At 40.8% G+C, this 17,755-nt stretch overlaps 1 protein-coding gene across 9 annotated transcripts in view; it reads left to right on the forward strand.

Annotated features, from left to right (window-relative positions):
- The window catches only part of PPFIA2 (PTPRF interacting protein alpha 2), a 666,887-nt gene that overhangs the window by 360,028 nt on the left and 289,104 nt on the right, over window positions 1–17,755 (forward strand). For all 9 annotated transcript variants that reach the window (XM_030548621.1, XM_030548623.1, XM_030548626.1 and 6 more), the window contains one exon: window positions 15,397–15,498. In XM_030548621.1, coding sequence (XP_030404481.1) covers window positions 15,397–15,498 — 102 coding nt within the window. The remainder of the gene's footprint in view (window positions 1–15,396; window positions 15,499–17,755) is intronic.

Here is a 17,755-nt window from a genome sequence, read left to right on the forward strand (position 1 = left end):
AGGGAGCTGGGGCAGGGGAGCGTGGGGAGGGCAGCCTGCAGCAAGTAAGAGGGGGAAGTGGCATGCAGAGGAACTCTCCACCCCAGCTCACCCCTGCCTCATCTCCTCCCCGAGCACTCCGTGGGCTGCTTCACTTCTCCCGCCTCCCAGGCTTGCAGCTCCTAAGCTGTTTGGCGCCACAAGCCAGGAGAAGTGAAGCAGCGACGGCGTGCTCGGGGAGGAGGCAGGGCAGGGGTGAGCTGCTTCACTTCTCCCACCTCCTAGGCTTGTGGCACCAATCAGCTTAGGTGCCGTAAGCCTAGGTGGTGGGAGAAGTGAAGCAGCGATGGCATGCTCGGGGTGAAGATGGAGGAGGGGTGAGCTGGGGCGGGGGGGTGCCTCAGAGCGGAGGGTAGAGGTGGGGAGCTGCTGTAAGGGGGGCGCCTCAGGGTGGGGGGGGTGCTGCTGCGGGGAGGGGGGGCGCCTCAGGCTGGGGTGGGGAGGACGCAAGGTGGAAGTTTCGCCTAGGGCACAAAACATCCTTGCACCAGCCCTGGCTCTTGGAAGTCACTTGTGGAGCATTTCAGGAAACTCCATGTAAATTACATGTAATAGATTAAGCTAGCTATGCATCACTACAAAACTCTGCTTGCAAATCTTAATTTGTTGCTTCCTGATTGGATCCAAAATTAGAAAAGGCATATTTTCCAGTTTTTATGTAACTGAAATTTCAAAAGAGCAAATGAGCTCTTTGGCAGATGATTCCTGCCAAGATCTCCCTGCGTCTTGCAAGATAGAAAGATTATAAAATCTAATCCAAACTTAGATGTGATTTGAAACTGACCAGTGCCATTAAACCTACTTTACATTCAAATACTGCTGCTTTGACCAATTTGTAAAATGGGTGTATATTGAATTACATTTAGAAGGCTAGAGAGTGTCCAACTGCCACTACAATAACAGGAGGGAATGGACCGAGGCAGAGGTACCAAAATGAAAACTTAATTATTTTGTTTTAAACGACTGAATAAAGCATATAGATTATTTTTAAAGTAAAATTCCCATTGAAGAATAATTAAACCACACCACCCTGAATTAGGTGAAACAAAGCCCATGCAACCTAATGGTGAGATGTTGAAGAAAATTTCTTCTGCTAGAGTGAGAGTTGAAATCCAGATATGCAGGTAAGCAAGTCTGTCTATGTAGTTTGTGCTGGTCAAATAAAAAAAACTTTTAGAAGTCTGTCTTTATAAGAATTCATTCCTTTTCCCCACATGTAAATAAAGAACATTTTTGTATCAGTAGTTATTTTGAGAATCTTTCATTTCTCTCTTCATTGGGCATCCAGGGCTGAATTCAGACTTAGCTGAAATCAGTATAGATCCATTCAGTGAAGTCAAGAATGCACTTTGCTCTACTGTTTCTGAATTTGGGATTCAAAATGATTGATTTGTTAAGTGAGGGAGGCAAAAGAAAAACACTTGCAGAAATTGATGTAGGCTTCTATTTCCCAGATACAAAGCCGTTTTTATGATAACATTATTTTGTCTAAATTAATATAGTTAAAAGCTTTAAAGAAGTTTCTTTAATTTCAGAATACATCACAAATATTTTGGCTGCATATGGAACCAAATTGAAACCATCTCTAGCTTCTTAGATATATGAGAGATCACATTTCGTTAGGGACCTGTGTATTTTTCTATAGCAATGTAAACTTATTTGAGTTTTGCACAGAGTTAAAATAAGATTTTAAGTTTTTGTCGAAATAAGGCCAGATTCAAAGCCCTTAAAATCAGTGGCAACCTTTCCATTGACTTAAACAGGCTTTGGTTCTAACCCATAGTGAGTATTCTGGCCTAACTCAAATATTTTACCGTTCTATGCATATATTTTCTTTCTCTCTCTTTTTTCCTTCCCCTGGTGGGAAAAATATTAACATGGGTCAGTTAATGTTTTTATTTTTGTATTGTCATGTCAAATTGTTTCTAAACCAGATAGCCAACATTAGTATCTTTTTAATTATTATGCAGCATCTTGTTGAACACGCTTCCTAGTTTACACAGTCAGAGCTGTGGAAAATTGGCTTGTACTGCCAACAGAATATCTAAATGCCAGCAAACGTATAACTTACCTATTCTGCATACAACATTTGCTTCTGAGTCTGGCAATATATTCAGCACACAGCATTCTGACAAAGAATCAGATGGCTCAAGTTTCTCATAAAAGAAGGAAATCCCAACATTTTCCTTCACGATTTCTAGTTAATTTCTTATTCCTAATTTACATTTCAGAAGATTCTACCTGAATTTACACTCTAACAAATAGTTCAGATTAGAATGAATTCTGAACACCAACCATTTTTGTTAAAGCTGATCATTGCATTTGGGAAGAAAAGAAGTGAAAATTCAAAGCTACTTAAATCTTTAATTTGACTGAAAATTACTTTGAAAGCTTATGGGGAAAAAAAATCTCACATTGGTAATTTTGTGTGTGTGTACCCTGTGTTTTATAAAGCAAAGTTACATGTCCAAAACCAAAACCTGGATGAACAGAGAATGACGTGATTTTAGAGATTTTTCACAATACATTTCAGTTGTATAAAATAAATTCCTATCACAAGCAAAAAATCCCTGAGCTATCTCATAAGAATGTCCATACTGGGTCAGATCAATGGTCTATCTAGCCCAGTATCCTGTCTTCGAACATTAGTGAATGCTTCTGATGGAATGAACAGAACAGGCGATCACCGAGTGATCCATCCCCTGTTGTCCACTCCCAGCATTTGCCAATTAGAGGCTAGAGACATCCTGAGCACGGGGTTGCATCCAGGACCATCTTGGATAATAGCCATTGATGGATCTATCCTCCATGAACTTATCTATTTCTTTTTTGAGCCCTGTTATAGTTTTGGTCTTCACAACAGCCCTTGGCACCATTCCACAGGCTGACTGTGCACTGTATGAAGAAGTACTTCCTTATGTTTGTTTTAAACCTACTGTCTATTAATTTCTTGGAGTGACCTCTGGCTCTTGTGTTATGTGAAGGAATAAATCACACTTCCCTATTCATTTTCTCCACACCATCCATGATTTTATAGACCTCTATCATATCCTCCCTTAGTCATCTCTTTTCCAAGATGAACAGTCCCAGTCTTTTTAATCTCCCCTCATATGGAAGCTGTTCCATACCCCTAATAATTTTTGTTGCCCTTCTCTGTACCTTTTCCAATCTTTTTAAGATGGGGTGACCAGAACTGCATGAAGTACTCCAGGTGTGGGCGTATCATGGATCTCAATTAATATGTGAAGATATTAATGCCTGTTTTCTTAAACTGGTGATGTTTAGGAGAAACCTAAACATGAGATCAGAAAAAAGATCGACATTTTCACTATTTAAGGGATCATTTGATACCATATCAGTATAAAAATGTAACTAAATACCAAATCTTGAATCAAGAGAAATTTTAATTTGGTGAAGTAGTAACCCACTGACCTGAGCATTGACAAGATTGAAACATTTCATTTCCATGTTGCCCCTTTTAAACATTTGTCTTTTTTTAAACATTTTGAAACAAAAAGTCATTTCAATGTGAAAAATGCTGATATGGTGACATTTTGTGAATTCATGTAAATTTTGCCAAATTGATTGTTTCTAAAAAAACACCAAAAATTTAAAAAATTCAAAAAAAATTGTTTCAGCATTTTTTAGAACAAAACATTTTAATTTTTCAGATTGAAATGACTTGCAATTTCAATTTTTAAAAAAATCAAATGTTTAAAAATGATCATAATGGAAATTAAATGCTTCAATCTTGTCTCAACATGTTTTCTTTGACTCAAAACAATTTTTTTTCAGCTTTTCAAAGTTGTCATTTAACCAAAAAATCCATTATTTGCCAAGCTCTAGGCTGGTAGCATCCTGGGTGTACTACAAACTTGAAGGAAAGTGCTACAGGTGCTCCCAGCACTAGAATCTATAAACTAAAAAGTAAAATATATGGGATGCGTTTTCTTTAGTGGTTATGCTAAGTAAACAAAGCAGTTTCTAGCCCAGCCACTAAAGGCAATCTACAACAGAGATTTAGAGGTAGTAAATTCTTGGTGTAACCTCTTCACACTCTCCTCCTGCCTGCAGATCACTGCCCTGTGACCTTCTCCTGCAGTTATCTCAGCTCTCAAGCTGCCTTCCTACTTCACAACCAGCTCCCAGGAAAATACCTCCAGCCTTCTGTTCCTTCCTGCATGCATCTTTTGGCTTTCTGCTTAGCTTGATCCCCTCTGATCTCTGGTTGCACTTCTGTTTCCTGTACTGGAGGAATTATAGATCTACTCTAGTAGCTGTCTGTTGAACTGGGAGTTAACACAGTGCCCAGTAATGAGCAAGCAGCTTCAGTTTTGATTTTAGTTTTTATTCTGTAAAACATTTATGTATTCTGGTCTCTCTTGGGTCCGGTACTATTCAACATTTATGATGATGATGTAAATGATGGAGTGCAGAGTATGCTTATAAAATTTGCAAATACCATTCAAGCGAGGATGGGTTGCTAGCACTTTGGAGGACAGAATTAGAATTCAAAATGATCTTGATTGGAGAAATATTCTGAAATCAATACCATGAAATTTAATAAAGACACGTGCAAAGTTCAACACTTTAGAAAGCAAAAAATCAAATGTACAAATACAATATGGAGTATAATGGCTAGGCAGTAGGGCTGTAGAAAAGGATGTGGGATTGTAGGGATCACAAATTGAAGATGAGTCAACAGTGTGATGCTGTTGCCAAAAAAAGGCAAATGTCATTCTAAAATGTTGTACCAGGAGTGTTGCATGTAGGATGTGGGGGTAATTGGTCCATCTGTCTCACCTACTTAGTACTCCAGCTGAGGCCTCACCAGTGCCATGTCCAGTTTTGTGCTCTACACTTTAAGTAAGATGTGGAGAAATTGGAGAAAGTCCAGAGAAGAGCAACAGAAGTGATAAGGTTTAGAAAACATGACCTATGAGGAAAGGTTGAAAGAACTGGGTGTATTCTGTCTAGAGAAGATAAAGTTGAGAGAAGACATGATTAGTCTTCAGATATGTTGCGGGCTGTTATAAAAATGATCATGTTCACAGACAAAGGACAAGAAGTAATTGACTTAGTTTGCAGCCAGTGTGATTTAGGTTGGCTCTTAGGAAAATCTTTCTAACTACAAAGACAGTTAAGCACTGGAACAAGTTATCTAGGGAGGCTGGTAGAACAGGGTTCAGCAACTTCTGGCACACGGCTCGCCAGGGTAAATGCCCTGATAGGCTGGGCCAGTTTGTTTATCTGCCGCGTCAGCAGGTTCAGTGGACCATGGCTCCCACTGTCAGCGATTTGCCGTCCCAGGCCAATGGGGGCGGTGGGAAGCGGCGCGGGCTGAGGGATGTGCTGACAGTGGCTTCCTGCTTCCCGCTTTGGCCTGGGATGGCAAACCATGGCTAGTGGGCACCGTGATCAGCTGAACCTGCCGACACGACAGATTAACAAACTGGCCTGGCTCACCAGGGTGCTTATCCTGGCAAGCTGCATGCCAGAGGTTGCCGACCCATGCTATAGAATGTTCATCACTGGAGGTTTTTAAGAACAGGTGGAGAAACACCTGCTAGGGATGGTCTAGGTATACTTAATCCTGACTTGGCGGGGAAGGGGGCATGTGAACTTGATGACTGCTTGATGTCCCTTTCAGCCCTACATGTCTATTTTTTTTTTATGATTCTGAATGGTTCTCAACTACATCTGAATTTAGAACTTTTTTAAAGAACTGCAAGCTCTTCAAAGATACGCACATGTAAATGAAAATCTGACATTTTGATTTGACTAGTTTTCAGTCACATTGGGTCTATTATATCTCAAGTGAGCTATTGGGAGCAGGGAAATATTCAACAGAATAAACAGACTAATCTAACCTTCTGCAGTATGTTTATTCAGACTTCAAAATAATTGCAGTTTCCTATGTTTCATGTCATTAGCATTTTTTCTTTATTAGTGTTTTCATATTATAATATAAAAACTGTGAAAACAGCTGAGTAATTTCCATATAGTTTAAATCTTGTTTAGTTACTTAATTGGCTTCATAGCCCAACAACTTCTGTATCAACTTTAAGAGTGCAGTTGTGCTTGTCAAATTGTATTAGTTATGCGGCAGATTCTACCTTCAGGGGTAATAAACTATGACTGACCATGCAACATTTCTGCTACAAACAGTAATTTTAGATGACAGTATTCTTTTGGTTCCTGTACATCTAGGAGGCAAATGCAAGAGCAGAGGTTGTTGCTATCACATGCTATTACATAACTGGATAAAACAAAACATATATTTCTTTGCTTTCAACTTGTGCTTTCATACTCTGGAGATATTTACGTGTACATAACTCATACATCCCAGGCTTAAATGATACACTTTAAAAGAATTACAGCATTTACGCATGTTTTTCTGAAGCATGAATTCACAAGCAGCTTGTAGTGAAGTTTTAGCTCTGTTATTAAGTTACCACTCAAAAACCAAATATGATAAAAATAATTTGATTGTAAAGACCAAGGTCAAATCCACTGTTACAGTGAGACATTCTCTGTAGAAGTCTTACTATGTAAATTCCAAGAAGAAAATCTTTGGCACCTTTCAACTAAGAGAAGTCAAATCTCTTGACAACTGGGTGCTATGTAGTATTTCAGATAAAAAGGAAACTTGACCACTGAACGTCCGTTAGCTCTTAGTGCAAGAAGAGGTAACTGCGTTTTGTAAATATCAGCATCACAAAGGTATCACCAACATGGAAGAAATTCAGAGAACAACAAAACTAAAGTAATTAAGGGGCTTGCGAGTATTGACGCCTGGAAAAGATCTAGAAAGATGTATACAGGGATCTTGGCCAAATGAGGACTACTAAGTGCTATGAATATAGTCTACAGCTTTTTGATGGCTGTAAATGATGACATGTAAGCAGGGGTTAAAGTAGTATTAAACACTTATTGGTACGGGGACCCGACTCAAGGTTCCTGGAAGAGGCGGGAGTGGGGGTCAGCCTCCCCCAGCCAGCCCATCCGCACTGCCTGGCCCACACTGCCTGGGGCTCAGGCCACTGCCACAGTAGCAGCAACAGCCAGGAGCCCCAGGCCCTTTTAAATTGCCAACCCTGGGGCAACTGCCCCTTTTGACCCCCCCCAACCCCTCAGTGTACAGGCCGCTGATATGCCATATGGGCCTACATTTACCCCTGTGTGAAAAATAATTATGGTATTCCCTAGATATAGACATTAAATCTAGAGAACAAAAAGTCTGTTATCAGACTGTATCTCTGCCTCACTGTAGCTAATCGCTATGAATCATCCTAAATCATCAGGTGACGTGTAATCCTTGACATCAGCTGACACCCTTCCCAGCATCTAAGCATATGCCGTCAGCCTAAAGCATTTAAGTTCCAAACAAAAAAGACTTTACATCTAGTCATTAATAAAGCTGAGTTTTCTGTATCATAGTAGAGTCCCCAAGTCAGCAATAACTTTAGGATTTTAGATGGTAGTCATTTGACTTGTTTGTTTATTAAAGACTATGAATTGGAGGATGGAAAATGAAATATGCTAAAATATTACCTTAACTTCTTTTTCATGAGTTTTTGAAAGCATAACATTTATAGCTAAAATAGAGAAATCTGTCAAAACATTAGGATATAGTTAGAAATCTCTCATGCACTGTGATTTGAGTACACAAAATATATAGCAGGGCTATCAGTAGGGTTTGAGATTGAAGGACTGCAACTTTTATCTTCCAGAAGGGTGTATAGAGAGAGCATATATATGTTCTGAGTATCTCATTTAAACTGACTTTTATTTCTTTATATTAACGTTAAATATAATATTGTCCCTTGGTATATGGTTTAAATGACATCCTTTAAATATATGCAGTGTTGTTGTAACTGTGTTGGACCCAGGATATTAGAGAGACAAGGTAGGTGGGATAATATATTTTATTAGATCAACTTCTGTTGGTGAGAGAGAAACTTTTGAGCTTACATAGAGCTCTTCTTCAGGTCTGGGAAACACACTCACTGCTAAATACAAGGTGGAACAGATTGTTTAGCATAAGTAGTTGACACATGTTTCAAGGGACCATTCCGGCAGGGGCAGGGTGGGGGAGGATTAGTGGGTTACAGATTGCTGTAATAAGTATACATACAGTATGTCTTTTCAGTCCATACTTTTTAGAATTTGAGCTTCCAGGCTTGTGTTTTGAAAGTGTTGTGAGGATTTCCTTTGAGGATGAGGACTGATAAGTCAGATAAAATGATTTCTTTGTGAAAAGCGTTCACCCACAGGTGATGTGATGTTTTTGTCTTTTATCATTTTTGTGTGTATAACAGAGTTCTAGTCAGATTACCATTGTCTGATAATATATCAAACCTATAATAAACTGCATAGACAAATGTAGGCACTGTGGCTAAAATTTTAAAAAGCGCCATAATCACTTACGTACTTACATTCCACTTTCAAAAGTGACTTAGGAGCATAAGTCTCATAGGTCATCTATTGATAGAATATATAGCATATTATATATAAATACTGTATAAAATATGCCAAAAGAGGTTAAACTTCTGAAATCAGAATAGAAAAAAGACAATGTTCATGAAACATAGTCTATAAAAAACATGTTTGAATAGTGTTTGAAATTAACTTATTTGCGTTTCACCTTGTCTGAATTACAAAGCTGAAGAATTCACGGGATGCCTTACAATATGGTTTCTGAAAGCTGTTTTTTCACCACAGAAATATTGGAAGGCCATAGAAATTACAGTGGGTGGAGTGTTTTGTTATTTTATTTTATTTCTGTTGTAAATCCCACTCATTCCTTTGTTTCCTCTGCTTCAAAAAATAGCCTTTCCCGATTGCATACTGTGCTGATATAGCTACACAGCAGCAATAGTAGCAGCATAACTAGGGCCATTTCTCACCACGTGAACTAATTAATTTAAAGAACAAAAGAGACTACAAGATGATAATTCAATTAAACACAAGAAAGTGTTAAAATAATACTACCTCTGAGGCATATGCCTACTAAATCCAAGAACCCTTTTTTATCTCTCTTGTACTGCACATAGCGTATTGACTGCCTTGAGAAGAATTCTATATATCTACATATTCAATTTGGTTACTGGGAATTACAGTATTGCAATAAAATGAACGCAGCAGTTAATGTGTACAGTATGTACATATCTGGCATTGGTAAAATAATTTTCTTAGTAGTATTTGATACTTTTTGTGAATGCTTCTAAGTGAAGACAATGATGAAGGCCAGCAAAATGAAACTGATTTTACCTGCATTATTATTTGTCATTGATAGTGTAATAGTGGTGAGGGTCTACAACTGGGTTGGGATCCCATGGGGCTAAGTTTTTCAAATATACAGTAAATGTCAGTCCCTGTCCAGGGAGTTTGCAGTCTAAGGGCTTGTCTACAAGGGCAGTTTACAGCACTGCAACTTTCTCGTTCAGGGGTGTGACACCCCCACCACCCCAAGCATAGCAAGTTTCAGCGCCAGTGTAGACAGTGTACCAGCGCTGGGAGCCGCACTCCCAGCACTGGTAGCTACACCCCTCGTGGAGGTGGATTTTTTACAGCGCTGGGAGAGCTGTCTCCCAGTGCTCTGCCATGATCACACAAGCCATGTTAAAGTGCTGCCGTGGCAGCACTTTAGCATTGCCAGTGTAGACTAGCCCTAAAAGACAAGTTGTAACACATAGCTGAAATAAACAAGTGAAGGTGATATGAGGGAGAATGGGTAAGGAAAATAACAGGAAGTTTAGCACAGCATAGCTGTGTGTACAATTCAAAGCCAATCAGAGGCATCACTTTTCTAGAGCAAAACTAGGATTTCCTTGTTTTTTTCGTGTCTAGATTTTTTTCAACTGACGTTGTTAGATTTCTTTTTGAAGTTTTAACATGGTTTTTGTGGCCCAGCAAAGAGCTTGAGAACTTGCATATGAAATGAAATGAAAGGAACAGAGAATTATTTCACAGAACATCATTAAAACAATTACTTTGATCAAATACTATTTTCTAAACTGAAATTTGTTGAGAATGTCAAAGTTTTCCTTTCCTTAACCACAGCAGCATAAATCCATGTTCAGGGTTTAAAACTTCAAACACAGTTAAAGACTACCTTTCTTTTAAATATTATCTAAAGCTTTACTAAGATTCATTTGAAATATGGTCCAAGTGTGCTTTCTGATTCCTGGTAACTAAAATATCATAGAATCATAGAATATCAGGGTTGGAAGGGACCTCAGGAGGTCATCTAGTCCAACCCCCTGCTCAAAGCAGGACCAATTCCCAATTAAATCATCCCAGCCAAGGCTTTCTCAATCCTGACCTTAAAAATCTCTAAGGAAGGAGATTCCACCACCTCCCTAGGTAACCCATTCCAGTGCTTCACCACCCTCCTAGTGAAAAAGTTTTTCCTAATATCCAACCTAAACCTCCCCCCACTGCAACTTGAAAGTTTTTCCTAATATCCAACCTAAACCTGCCCCACTGCAACTTGAGACCATTACTCCTTGTTCTGTCATCAGGCACCACTGAGAACAGTCTAGATCCATCCTCTTTGGAACCCCCTTTCAGGTAGTTGAAAGCAGCTATCAAATCCCCTCCCTCCATTCTTCTCTTCTACAGACTAAACAATCCCAGTTCCCTCAGCCTCTCCTCATAAGTCATGTGCTCCAGCCTCCTAATCAATTTTGTTGCCTTCCGCTGGATTCATTCCAATTTTTCACATCTTTCTTGTAGGGTGGGGCCCAAAACTTGACAGAGTACTCCAGATGAGGCCTTACCAAAGTCGAATAGAGGGGAATGATAACATCCCTTGACCTGCTGGCAATGCCCCTACTTATGCAGCCCAAAATGTCATTAGCCTTCTTGGCAACAAGGGCACACTGTTGATTCATATCCAGCTTTTAGTCCACTGTAACCTCTCGGTCCTTTTCTGCAGAACTGCTTCCTAGCCATTCGGTCCCTAGTCTGTAACAGTGAATGGGATTCTTCTGTCCTAAGTGCAGGACTCTGCACTTGTCCTTGTTAAACCTCATCAGGTTTCTTTTGGCCCAGTCCTCTAATTTGTCTAGATCCCTCTGTATCCTATCCCTACCCTGCAGCGTATCTACCACTCCCCCTAGTTTAGTGTCATCTGCAAATTTGCTGAGGGTGCAGTCCACGCCATCCTGCAGATCATTAATGAAGATATTGAACAAAACCAGCCCCAGGACCGACCCTTGGGGCACTCCACTTGAAACAGGCTGCCAACTAGACATGGAGCCGTTGATCACTACCCATTAAGTGATGCCATAAGTTACTTAAACATGTAATTAAAATGTGTGATCCACCCTTTGAGCTCTAGCTTGGCTGATGGCATCTGCTGTATTAAGCCTTGAAGTCATTGTGGTTTGCATTAAAGCCACTTTCAGCAGTGCAATGGGAGGCATCTGAGATATAAAACAGGCAAAGACTTTTCTGAGCCTGTTCTCCGCCAATTTTTCCCTTCAATTTTATTTGGTTTCAACTTAAAGTTGGAGGCAAATAAGCTAAACCAGATGGATGCATTTTCTCTCAATCTTCTGCTCCCTCTTTTGAGTAATAAAGTATGACTTCAGTTCAACTGTGGCACCTTCTGGGACATTTCAGGAAATTATGATTGTTGTTAAAATTTCACTTCAAAAAGCATATTTTAAATTATTTTGTACTTTAAAAAACAAAATGTTCATTTTTATAATAGCAGTTCTGCTCCCCAGATAGCTTTGGTGAGAGAATCACGTTTCAGATGATTGAGGCATTTGACCCTTAGCCTTGTGCTTTATCGTGTACTAGAGAAATGCAGTCTCTTTTCCGTCAACTTTCATTATACCAGATAAACACAACTACTTGATGCTGTGTGTAATACCTTATGTAAAATAAATCATGTGGGTGAAATCCTGGCCCCACTGAAGTCAAAATGGCAAAAATTCCATTGACTTCAGTAGGGCCAGGAGTTTACTCATAGTTTCAAGAATTTATAACAACAGACTAATGGTCAATCCCAGAGAGTTCAATGGGACTTTTGTCAGAATGCCAACTTGATAATCTTGTTTTAGACTGTTATTCTAGAAAATGGTGGTATATGAAAGGCTTCTGTCATGAGGTTACCCACATCCTGTCCCTCTTTCGGGGGAGATGAGGGATCAGAGTTGTGATTCCACTGTGGTTGCAGTCTACCAGATGGTTCTTAGACTAACAGCCATATGGCCCATTGATCAGAGTCATTATGGCTGCTCTTGGGGTTCAGGGCTGTATGGCATAATGGCTAGAGTCAATATGGCTGCTTTTGGCATTCAGGGCTGTATGGCCCAATGTCCAGATACAGGGGCCAATACCAAAGGGGCGAGTGGCAGCAAGGGTAGGGGAATCTGGGCCCACCCAACTTCACGGATCCTGGCCCAGAGCCCTGTCAGTGGCGAGTGTATTTGTCACCAGTCAGTGGGGATCCTACTGCAACACGCTGACTTTGCATGGGTGGGAGATACAACTCACTCTGCCTTCTTGTCCCCTTCCTACTGTGTCTTCTGAACCTGTAGTCCATATATCGTTGGGGTTTCCGGGTTCTCTGACATGGGTAGTTCCCTGGAACTCTGACTCCCAGGGCCATCTTTAGGCATACACAACATATACGGCTGCTTAGGGTACCCAAACATTTGGGGCACCACAGGGATAGCAGGTAAGAGCGGGTTGGTTTCCGCACGCCCAGCGCATGCTGCAGTCTCCTTAGGCAGGTGCCGTATTCACAGATCCAAATGCGCCGGCGCAGCACATTCTGTGTGAAGGAGCGCGTATGCAGCTATCTGCAGGGAACTGTGAGTCACTGCCACTGTGAGGCAGGCCAAGCAGCTCGGTATCCTTTGCTGCCTCCTCCCCCACTCCCTTGGGCTGTGAGCCCGGCTGCCCCAGCATCTGCTGTGTATGAAGCTCAGTGTGCATCCACAATGGGAGGGAGTGGTTCTGGGGATCCATGGGCGGGGTGGTGACTGTGCCCCAAGTCTGACATAGGGGCACCAGTTTAATAATAATGCCTAGGGCCCCATGAATCCTAAGGACAGCCCTGCTGACTCTCGCCAATGAACTGTAGGTAGCAGTTCTCCGGTCTGGTCCCTGGGATCTCTGGTTCCCGCAGTCAGGGGCTGTAGCGGCTCCTGGCCTGGAGCCTCTAGCAAGTGTGCTTCCTCCTCAGTGGCCAGCCCAGATTGAGCTGAGCTGCTCTCTTTTATACTAGCACAGCAGTTGGAGCATGCCCAAAACAGTCTGAGGGGTAGGACTTCCTCCACCCATAGTGTGGGATTAACTCTTTCTCGCCTAGTGCGGGGTATGCACACCCTGTCACAGCTTCACATATGATAGAGTGTAAATCCAGTTTTACTTTCAGTCTTGATTTCAGAGGGAGTCCTTTATGACTAAAGACTGCAAGACCGGCTCCAAAATAATATTCTGCTGACATGCAGATTATTTAATTTGAACTGAAAATGTCAACTAGAAACATTAAAGCTTTTAGTATTACATAGCCTACATAATGTGACAATATAACACTAATGCATGCATGCCTTTCTCCCAAGCTGTAAACTACAGGTGCCATAACTAGAGGTGCACAAGTTGCATACTTCCATTTCATAGAGTGGAGTCTGTCAACAAGATGTTTTTGGTAGGGGTCTAGTCATTGAAATTCACTCCCTTTATTGGTCCAAGCCTGTTTATCTTCAGAGGAGCAATGTTGGGGGTATTTTAAGCTTGTATATGAGGGAGACTGAACTTGAGTTTAGTGTGGGGGTGCTTGCGTGGTGGTGGTGGTCAGACTATATGATTTAGGGGTCCTTCCTAGCCAGAAACTCTAGGACTCATCACTTTTTTATGTTCATAGGTGCTGGAAATAAGGGTGCTGCAGCACCCCCTGACTTGAAGTGGTTTCCATTATATGCAGGGTTTACAGTTTGGTTCAGTGGCTCTCAGAAACCCCACTATAAAAATTGTTCCAGCACCCCTCTTTTAGTTAGTAATTTTGGATTTGAAGGTAAAAAGATACTGCCAGCTTCACTGATTGGCAACTGTAATTTTAAACATGTCTCAGTGTTCTGAATAGGTGGGTTTCATTAGCCACTCCAGGATTTCTGTTGAAAAAGTATCTTTGTGGTATTTTTATTATTTTTTTAAAATCAGTTAAAACCTAAACAAATGAAAAATAGACTGTTACCAACCTCTCAGGAAAGTCATGCGCTTTAGGCCCTGATTCTGGAAAGCACTTAAGTGTACATTAAAGTTCATTTCTTTTTATGTCTGCTTTTAATCACCTGCTTAACTTAAAACACCTGCTAAAGACCTATTAATTCAATGGGACTTTAGCAGGTGCTTAAAGTTAAGTACATGCTTAAATGCTGTCCTGAATAGGATGCTTTCTTGAACTGGTGCCTTAAAATGCTAATATGGTAGAGCTTTTTGAGATCATTGAATGGACAGTGCTATAGAAACAGCTTATTGTTGTTGTTGATTATGGTATTGCAATTAATTTGCTTCCCATTCTCTAATCAAAATAATTTGACATGTTCAGAAATAATTTGCTAGTCTATAGGCCAGATCCTCAGCTATTTTAGCTGGCCAAGCTCTGAAGCTGACTTTGACTCTAACTTTCAAAAATCCTTTGATACACATAGTTATGAATTATGTACCAGTAACCACAAATAAATATTATTATAGTTTTAACTTTATAGTGCTGCCTTTCTGGACTTTTAAAAATTACCGTATATACTCATTCATAAGCCAATTAATTTTGGTAAAAAAGTGACGCATCAAAGAGCAGGGGTCGGCTTATAAACGGTTCTACACCAAAATTTGATGATTTTAAACTCTATGGAATCATTGAATTGAATATCTAATACATTGTCATTTTGTTTACCTGGAGCATCTGCATGCATGGAGCCCCTCAGCTCCCTGTGGCAATGGTTCGCCATTCCCAGCCAATGGGAGTTGCGGGACGTGGTGCGCCACTTCCTGCAGCTTCCATTGCTGGGAATGGCAAATGGTGGATACTGGGAGCGGAGGGGCTCTGTGCCTGTGAACACTCCAGGTAAACAAAATACCCAGGCCCGCTAGCTAGGGCAGGAGCCAAAGTTTGCCAACCCCTGAAATATAGGGTCGGCTTATGAAAGGGTCATACAGTTTTTGCTATTTTTACCTAACCATCTTTGGGGGTCAGTTTATAAATGAACAGGCTAATGAACAAGTATATACAGTATTTAAATATTAAATGCTAAATGCTATAATGCAGATTAATTTTGGGAATACACTCCAAAATGTACATTTAAAATAATTTCTATATTTATTTAATTTTTATAGGAATTTGCTGCACTGACAAAAGAGTTAAATGTGTGTAGGGAACAACTGCTTGAAAAAGAGGAGGAAATTTCAGAACTCAAGGCTGAAAGAAACAACACAAGAGTAAGTACATAGTAGACTTTTTACGAGTGTGTGCTTTTAGCACTAACTTTGTATGAAGCAGAAGGAATACAACTGTGTGCCTACACCTGTTAATTTGCATTAATAATAATCATATCAAGTTTGTCAGAACTTGTTTATATTGTGTAAAAAGATAAGTTAATTACAATTCTTCTACAGGAAAGTATGATATATTTTATGTGAGGGAAACAAACCATTATAATTTTGCAGCTAGGTGCGGGGTACGGCTGGAGCAGCCCAGTTCCAGAGGCGGCGCAGGGGATGGGAGGAATGGGGGCTGCAGCCAGCAGCTTCCTAGGGGGTCAGGGGAGGCTGGAGCCCCATGCCCCAAACCTAAGAGGGGCTAGAACCCTGAACCCCATGCTGGGCTGAAGCTCTGAAGGGGCTAAAGTCCCATTCCAGGTTGAAGCCTGGAGCCCTGCTCCCCGAGAGGTGCTGAAGCCCCATGCCATGCACCCTGAGGGGGGCTGAAGCTCCATGTCCCATGCTGGACTGAAGCTCTAAGCCCTGTGCCCCGAGAGGGCCTGAAGCCCCATGCCCTGAAGAGTGCTGAAGCCTGGAGCAGGGCTGAATCCCAGAGCCCCCAGCTCTGATCCTATATTTGAAAATATAGAAAACCCCAAAAATATTTAAATAAATAGTATTTTAATATTGTTTAACAGTGCGATTAAAACAGCAATTAATTGTGATTAATTTTTTAATCGCTTGACAACCCTAGTAGAAATATCTTTCAGTTCAGAACATAGCTGGCAATTCTTTCAACACGTGAGCCAAAATATAACAGTACTGAACGACCTGTACCTATATTGACTGGCTCTGCACTGATGACAGTAAGACAAGTATGTTTTTATCAGTAAAATCATTTTGTGTAACTTTGAAAAGGTTGAAGGAGTAGAAATTTCTATAGTAACTTTTGTAGTCGCTACTGAGCAGAGGTGCTGACTTTCTAATGTGCTTGACCCCTCCCAGCTGTGCCCCCATTCCTCCCCACCCCTGCCCTGCTCGCGTTCTGCCCCCGCCCCTCCTCTTCCCACCCCATTCTGCCTCCTCCCACGAGTGCAACCCACCCTCACTCCTTCCTCTCCCCTCAGTGCCTGCTGCATGCCGTGGAACAGCTGGCCCATGACAGGTGGGGAGGCACTGGGAGGGAAGGGGAAGCACTGATCAGTGGGGCCGACGGTGGGCTGGAGGTACTGGGGGGGAAGGTGGAGAGCTGCAACCACCAATTTTTCCCCAAGGGTGTTCTAGCCACGGAGCACCCAAGGAATAGTTGCCTATCCTACTATCTAATTTCAGTTTTGAAAGAATAACTATCCTTACAGTATATGGAAGGGTATTATAGGATCTCTTCTAGAGCTGGAACACAGAACAATGTGGTACATTAATTGTGATAATCTCAGATATCAGAGAATATCAAAGGAGGCCAAAACTAAAAATGAACATATGTTATGTTAAAATGAGGAAATTTTCTTTTCTGACCTAAGCCAGTTGATAATTCTTTGTTAAAGTATCCTTTCTTTTCTCAACAAAGTTGCAGTTTGTAATCAGAATGAATGTAAATGCGGTTGGGGGTGGTGATACAGTAAAGTATCTGCCTAAATTAACAGTTCAGCAAGCGATCTGATACAGAAGCTCTGTAAACTTTTTCATATTGTTTCTGAAAATTCCTGAAGAATATACTGTAGTAAGCTTGATTTTAAAAAATTATTTATTTAATGGTAACAGGTAAGCCCCTTGTTTAAATTAGATATTAAAAGTGAAAATTATGTTTGTCTCCTATATTCTGTAAATATAACTGTTTGGAAGAGAAAAGCAGGACTCAGAAATCTGAGGTAATAGATTTAAGAGAGAAAACATATGTCATGTAAGTTCAGTGCTTGTGGAAGGTGCTTGCTGACAGCCCTGGAGAATGATGGTCCCTGTACACAGGACACTTGCAGAACAAGAAGTGACAGTGTAAGCTTTCTCAAACTGACCTGCTGATCTGGAGGACCAGCCAGAACAAGAAGATAGCTCAGTCTCTTTGAAATGTGGTGGCTTTTTTGTGATTTAGATAGTTGTCAAGTCGACCGGGAAGCACATGCCATAGCACATCAAGCACATGTCATAGAAGCCTCTAAACATCCATGGTAACACACTTCTGTCACTAGTGATCTAGCGGGATATTAGCAAGCAATCTAGAGGAGAAAGGCTATATATTCCTTTACAAATCCTCCCACCTATCTATTTCCCCAAAACT

The sequence above is a fragment of the Gopherus evgoodei genome, chromosome 1 (assembly GCF_007399415.2).
Source record: "Gopherus evgoodei ecotype Sinaloan lineage chromosome 1, rGopEvg1_v1.p, whole genome shotgun sequence".
Taxonomy (NCBI): domain Eukaryota; kingdom Metazoa; phylum Chordata; order Testudines; family Testudinidae; genus Gopherus; species Gopherus evgoodei.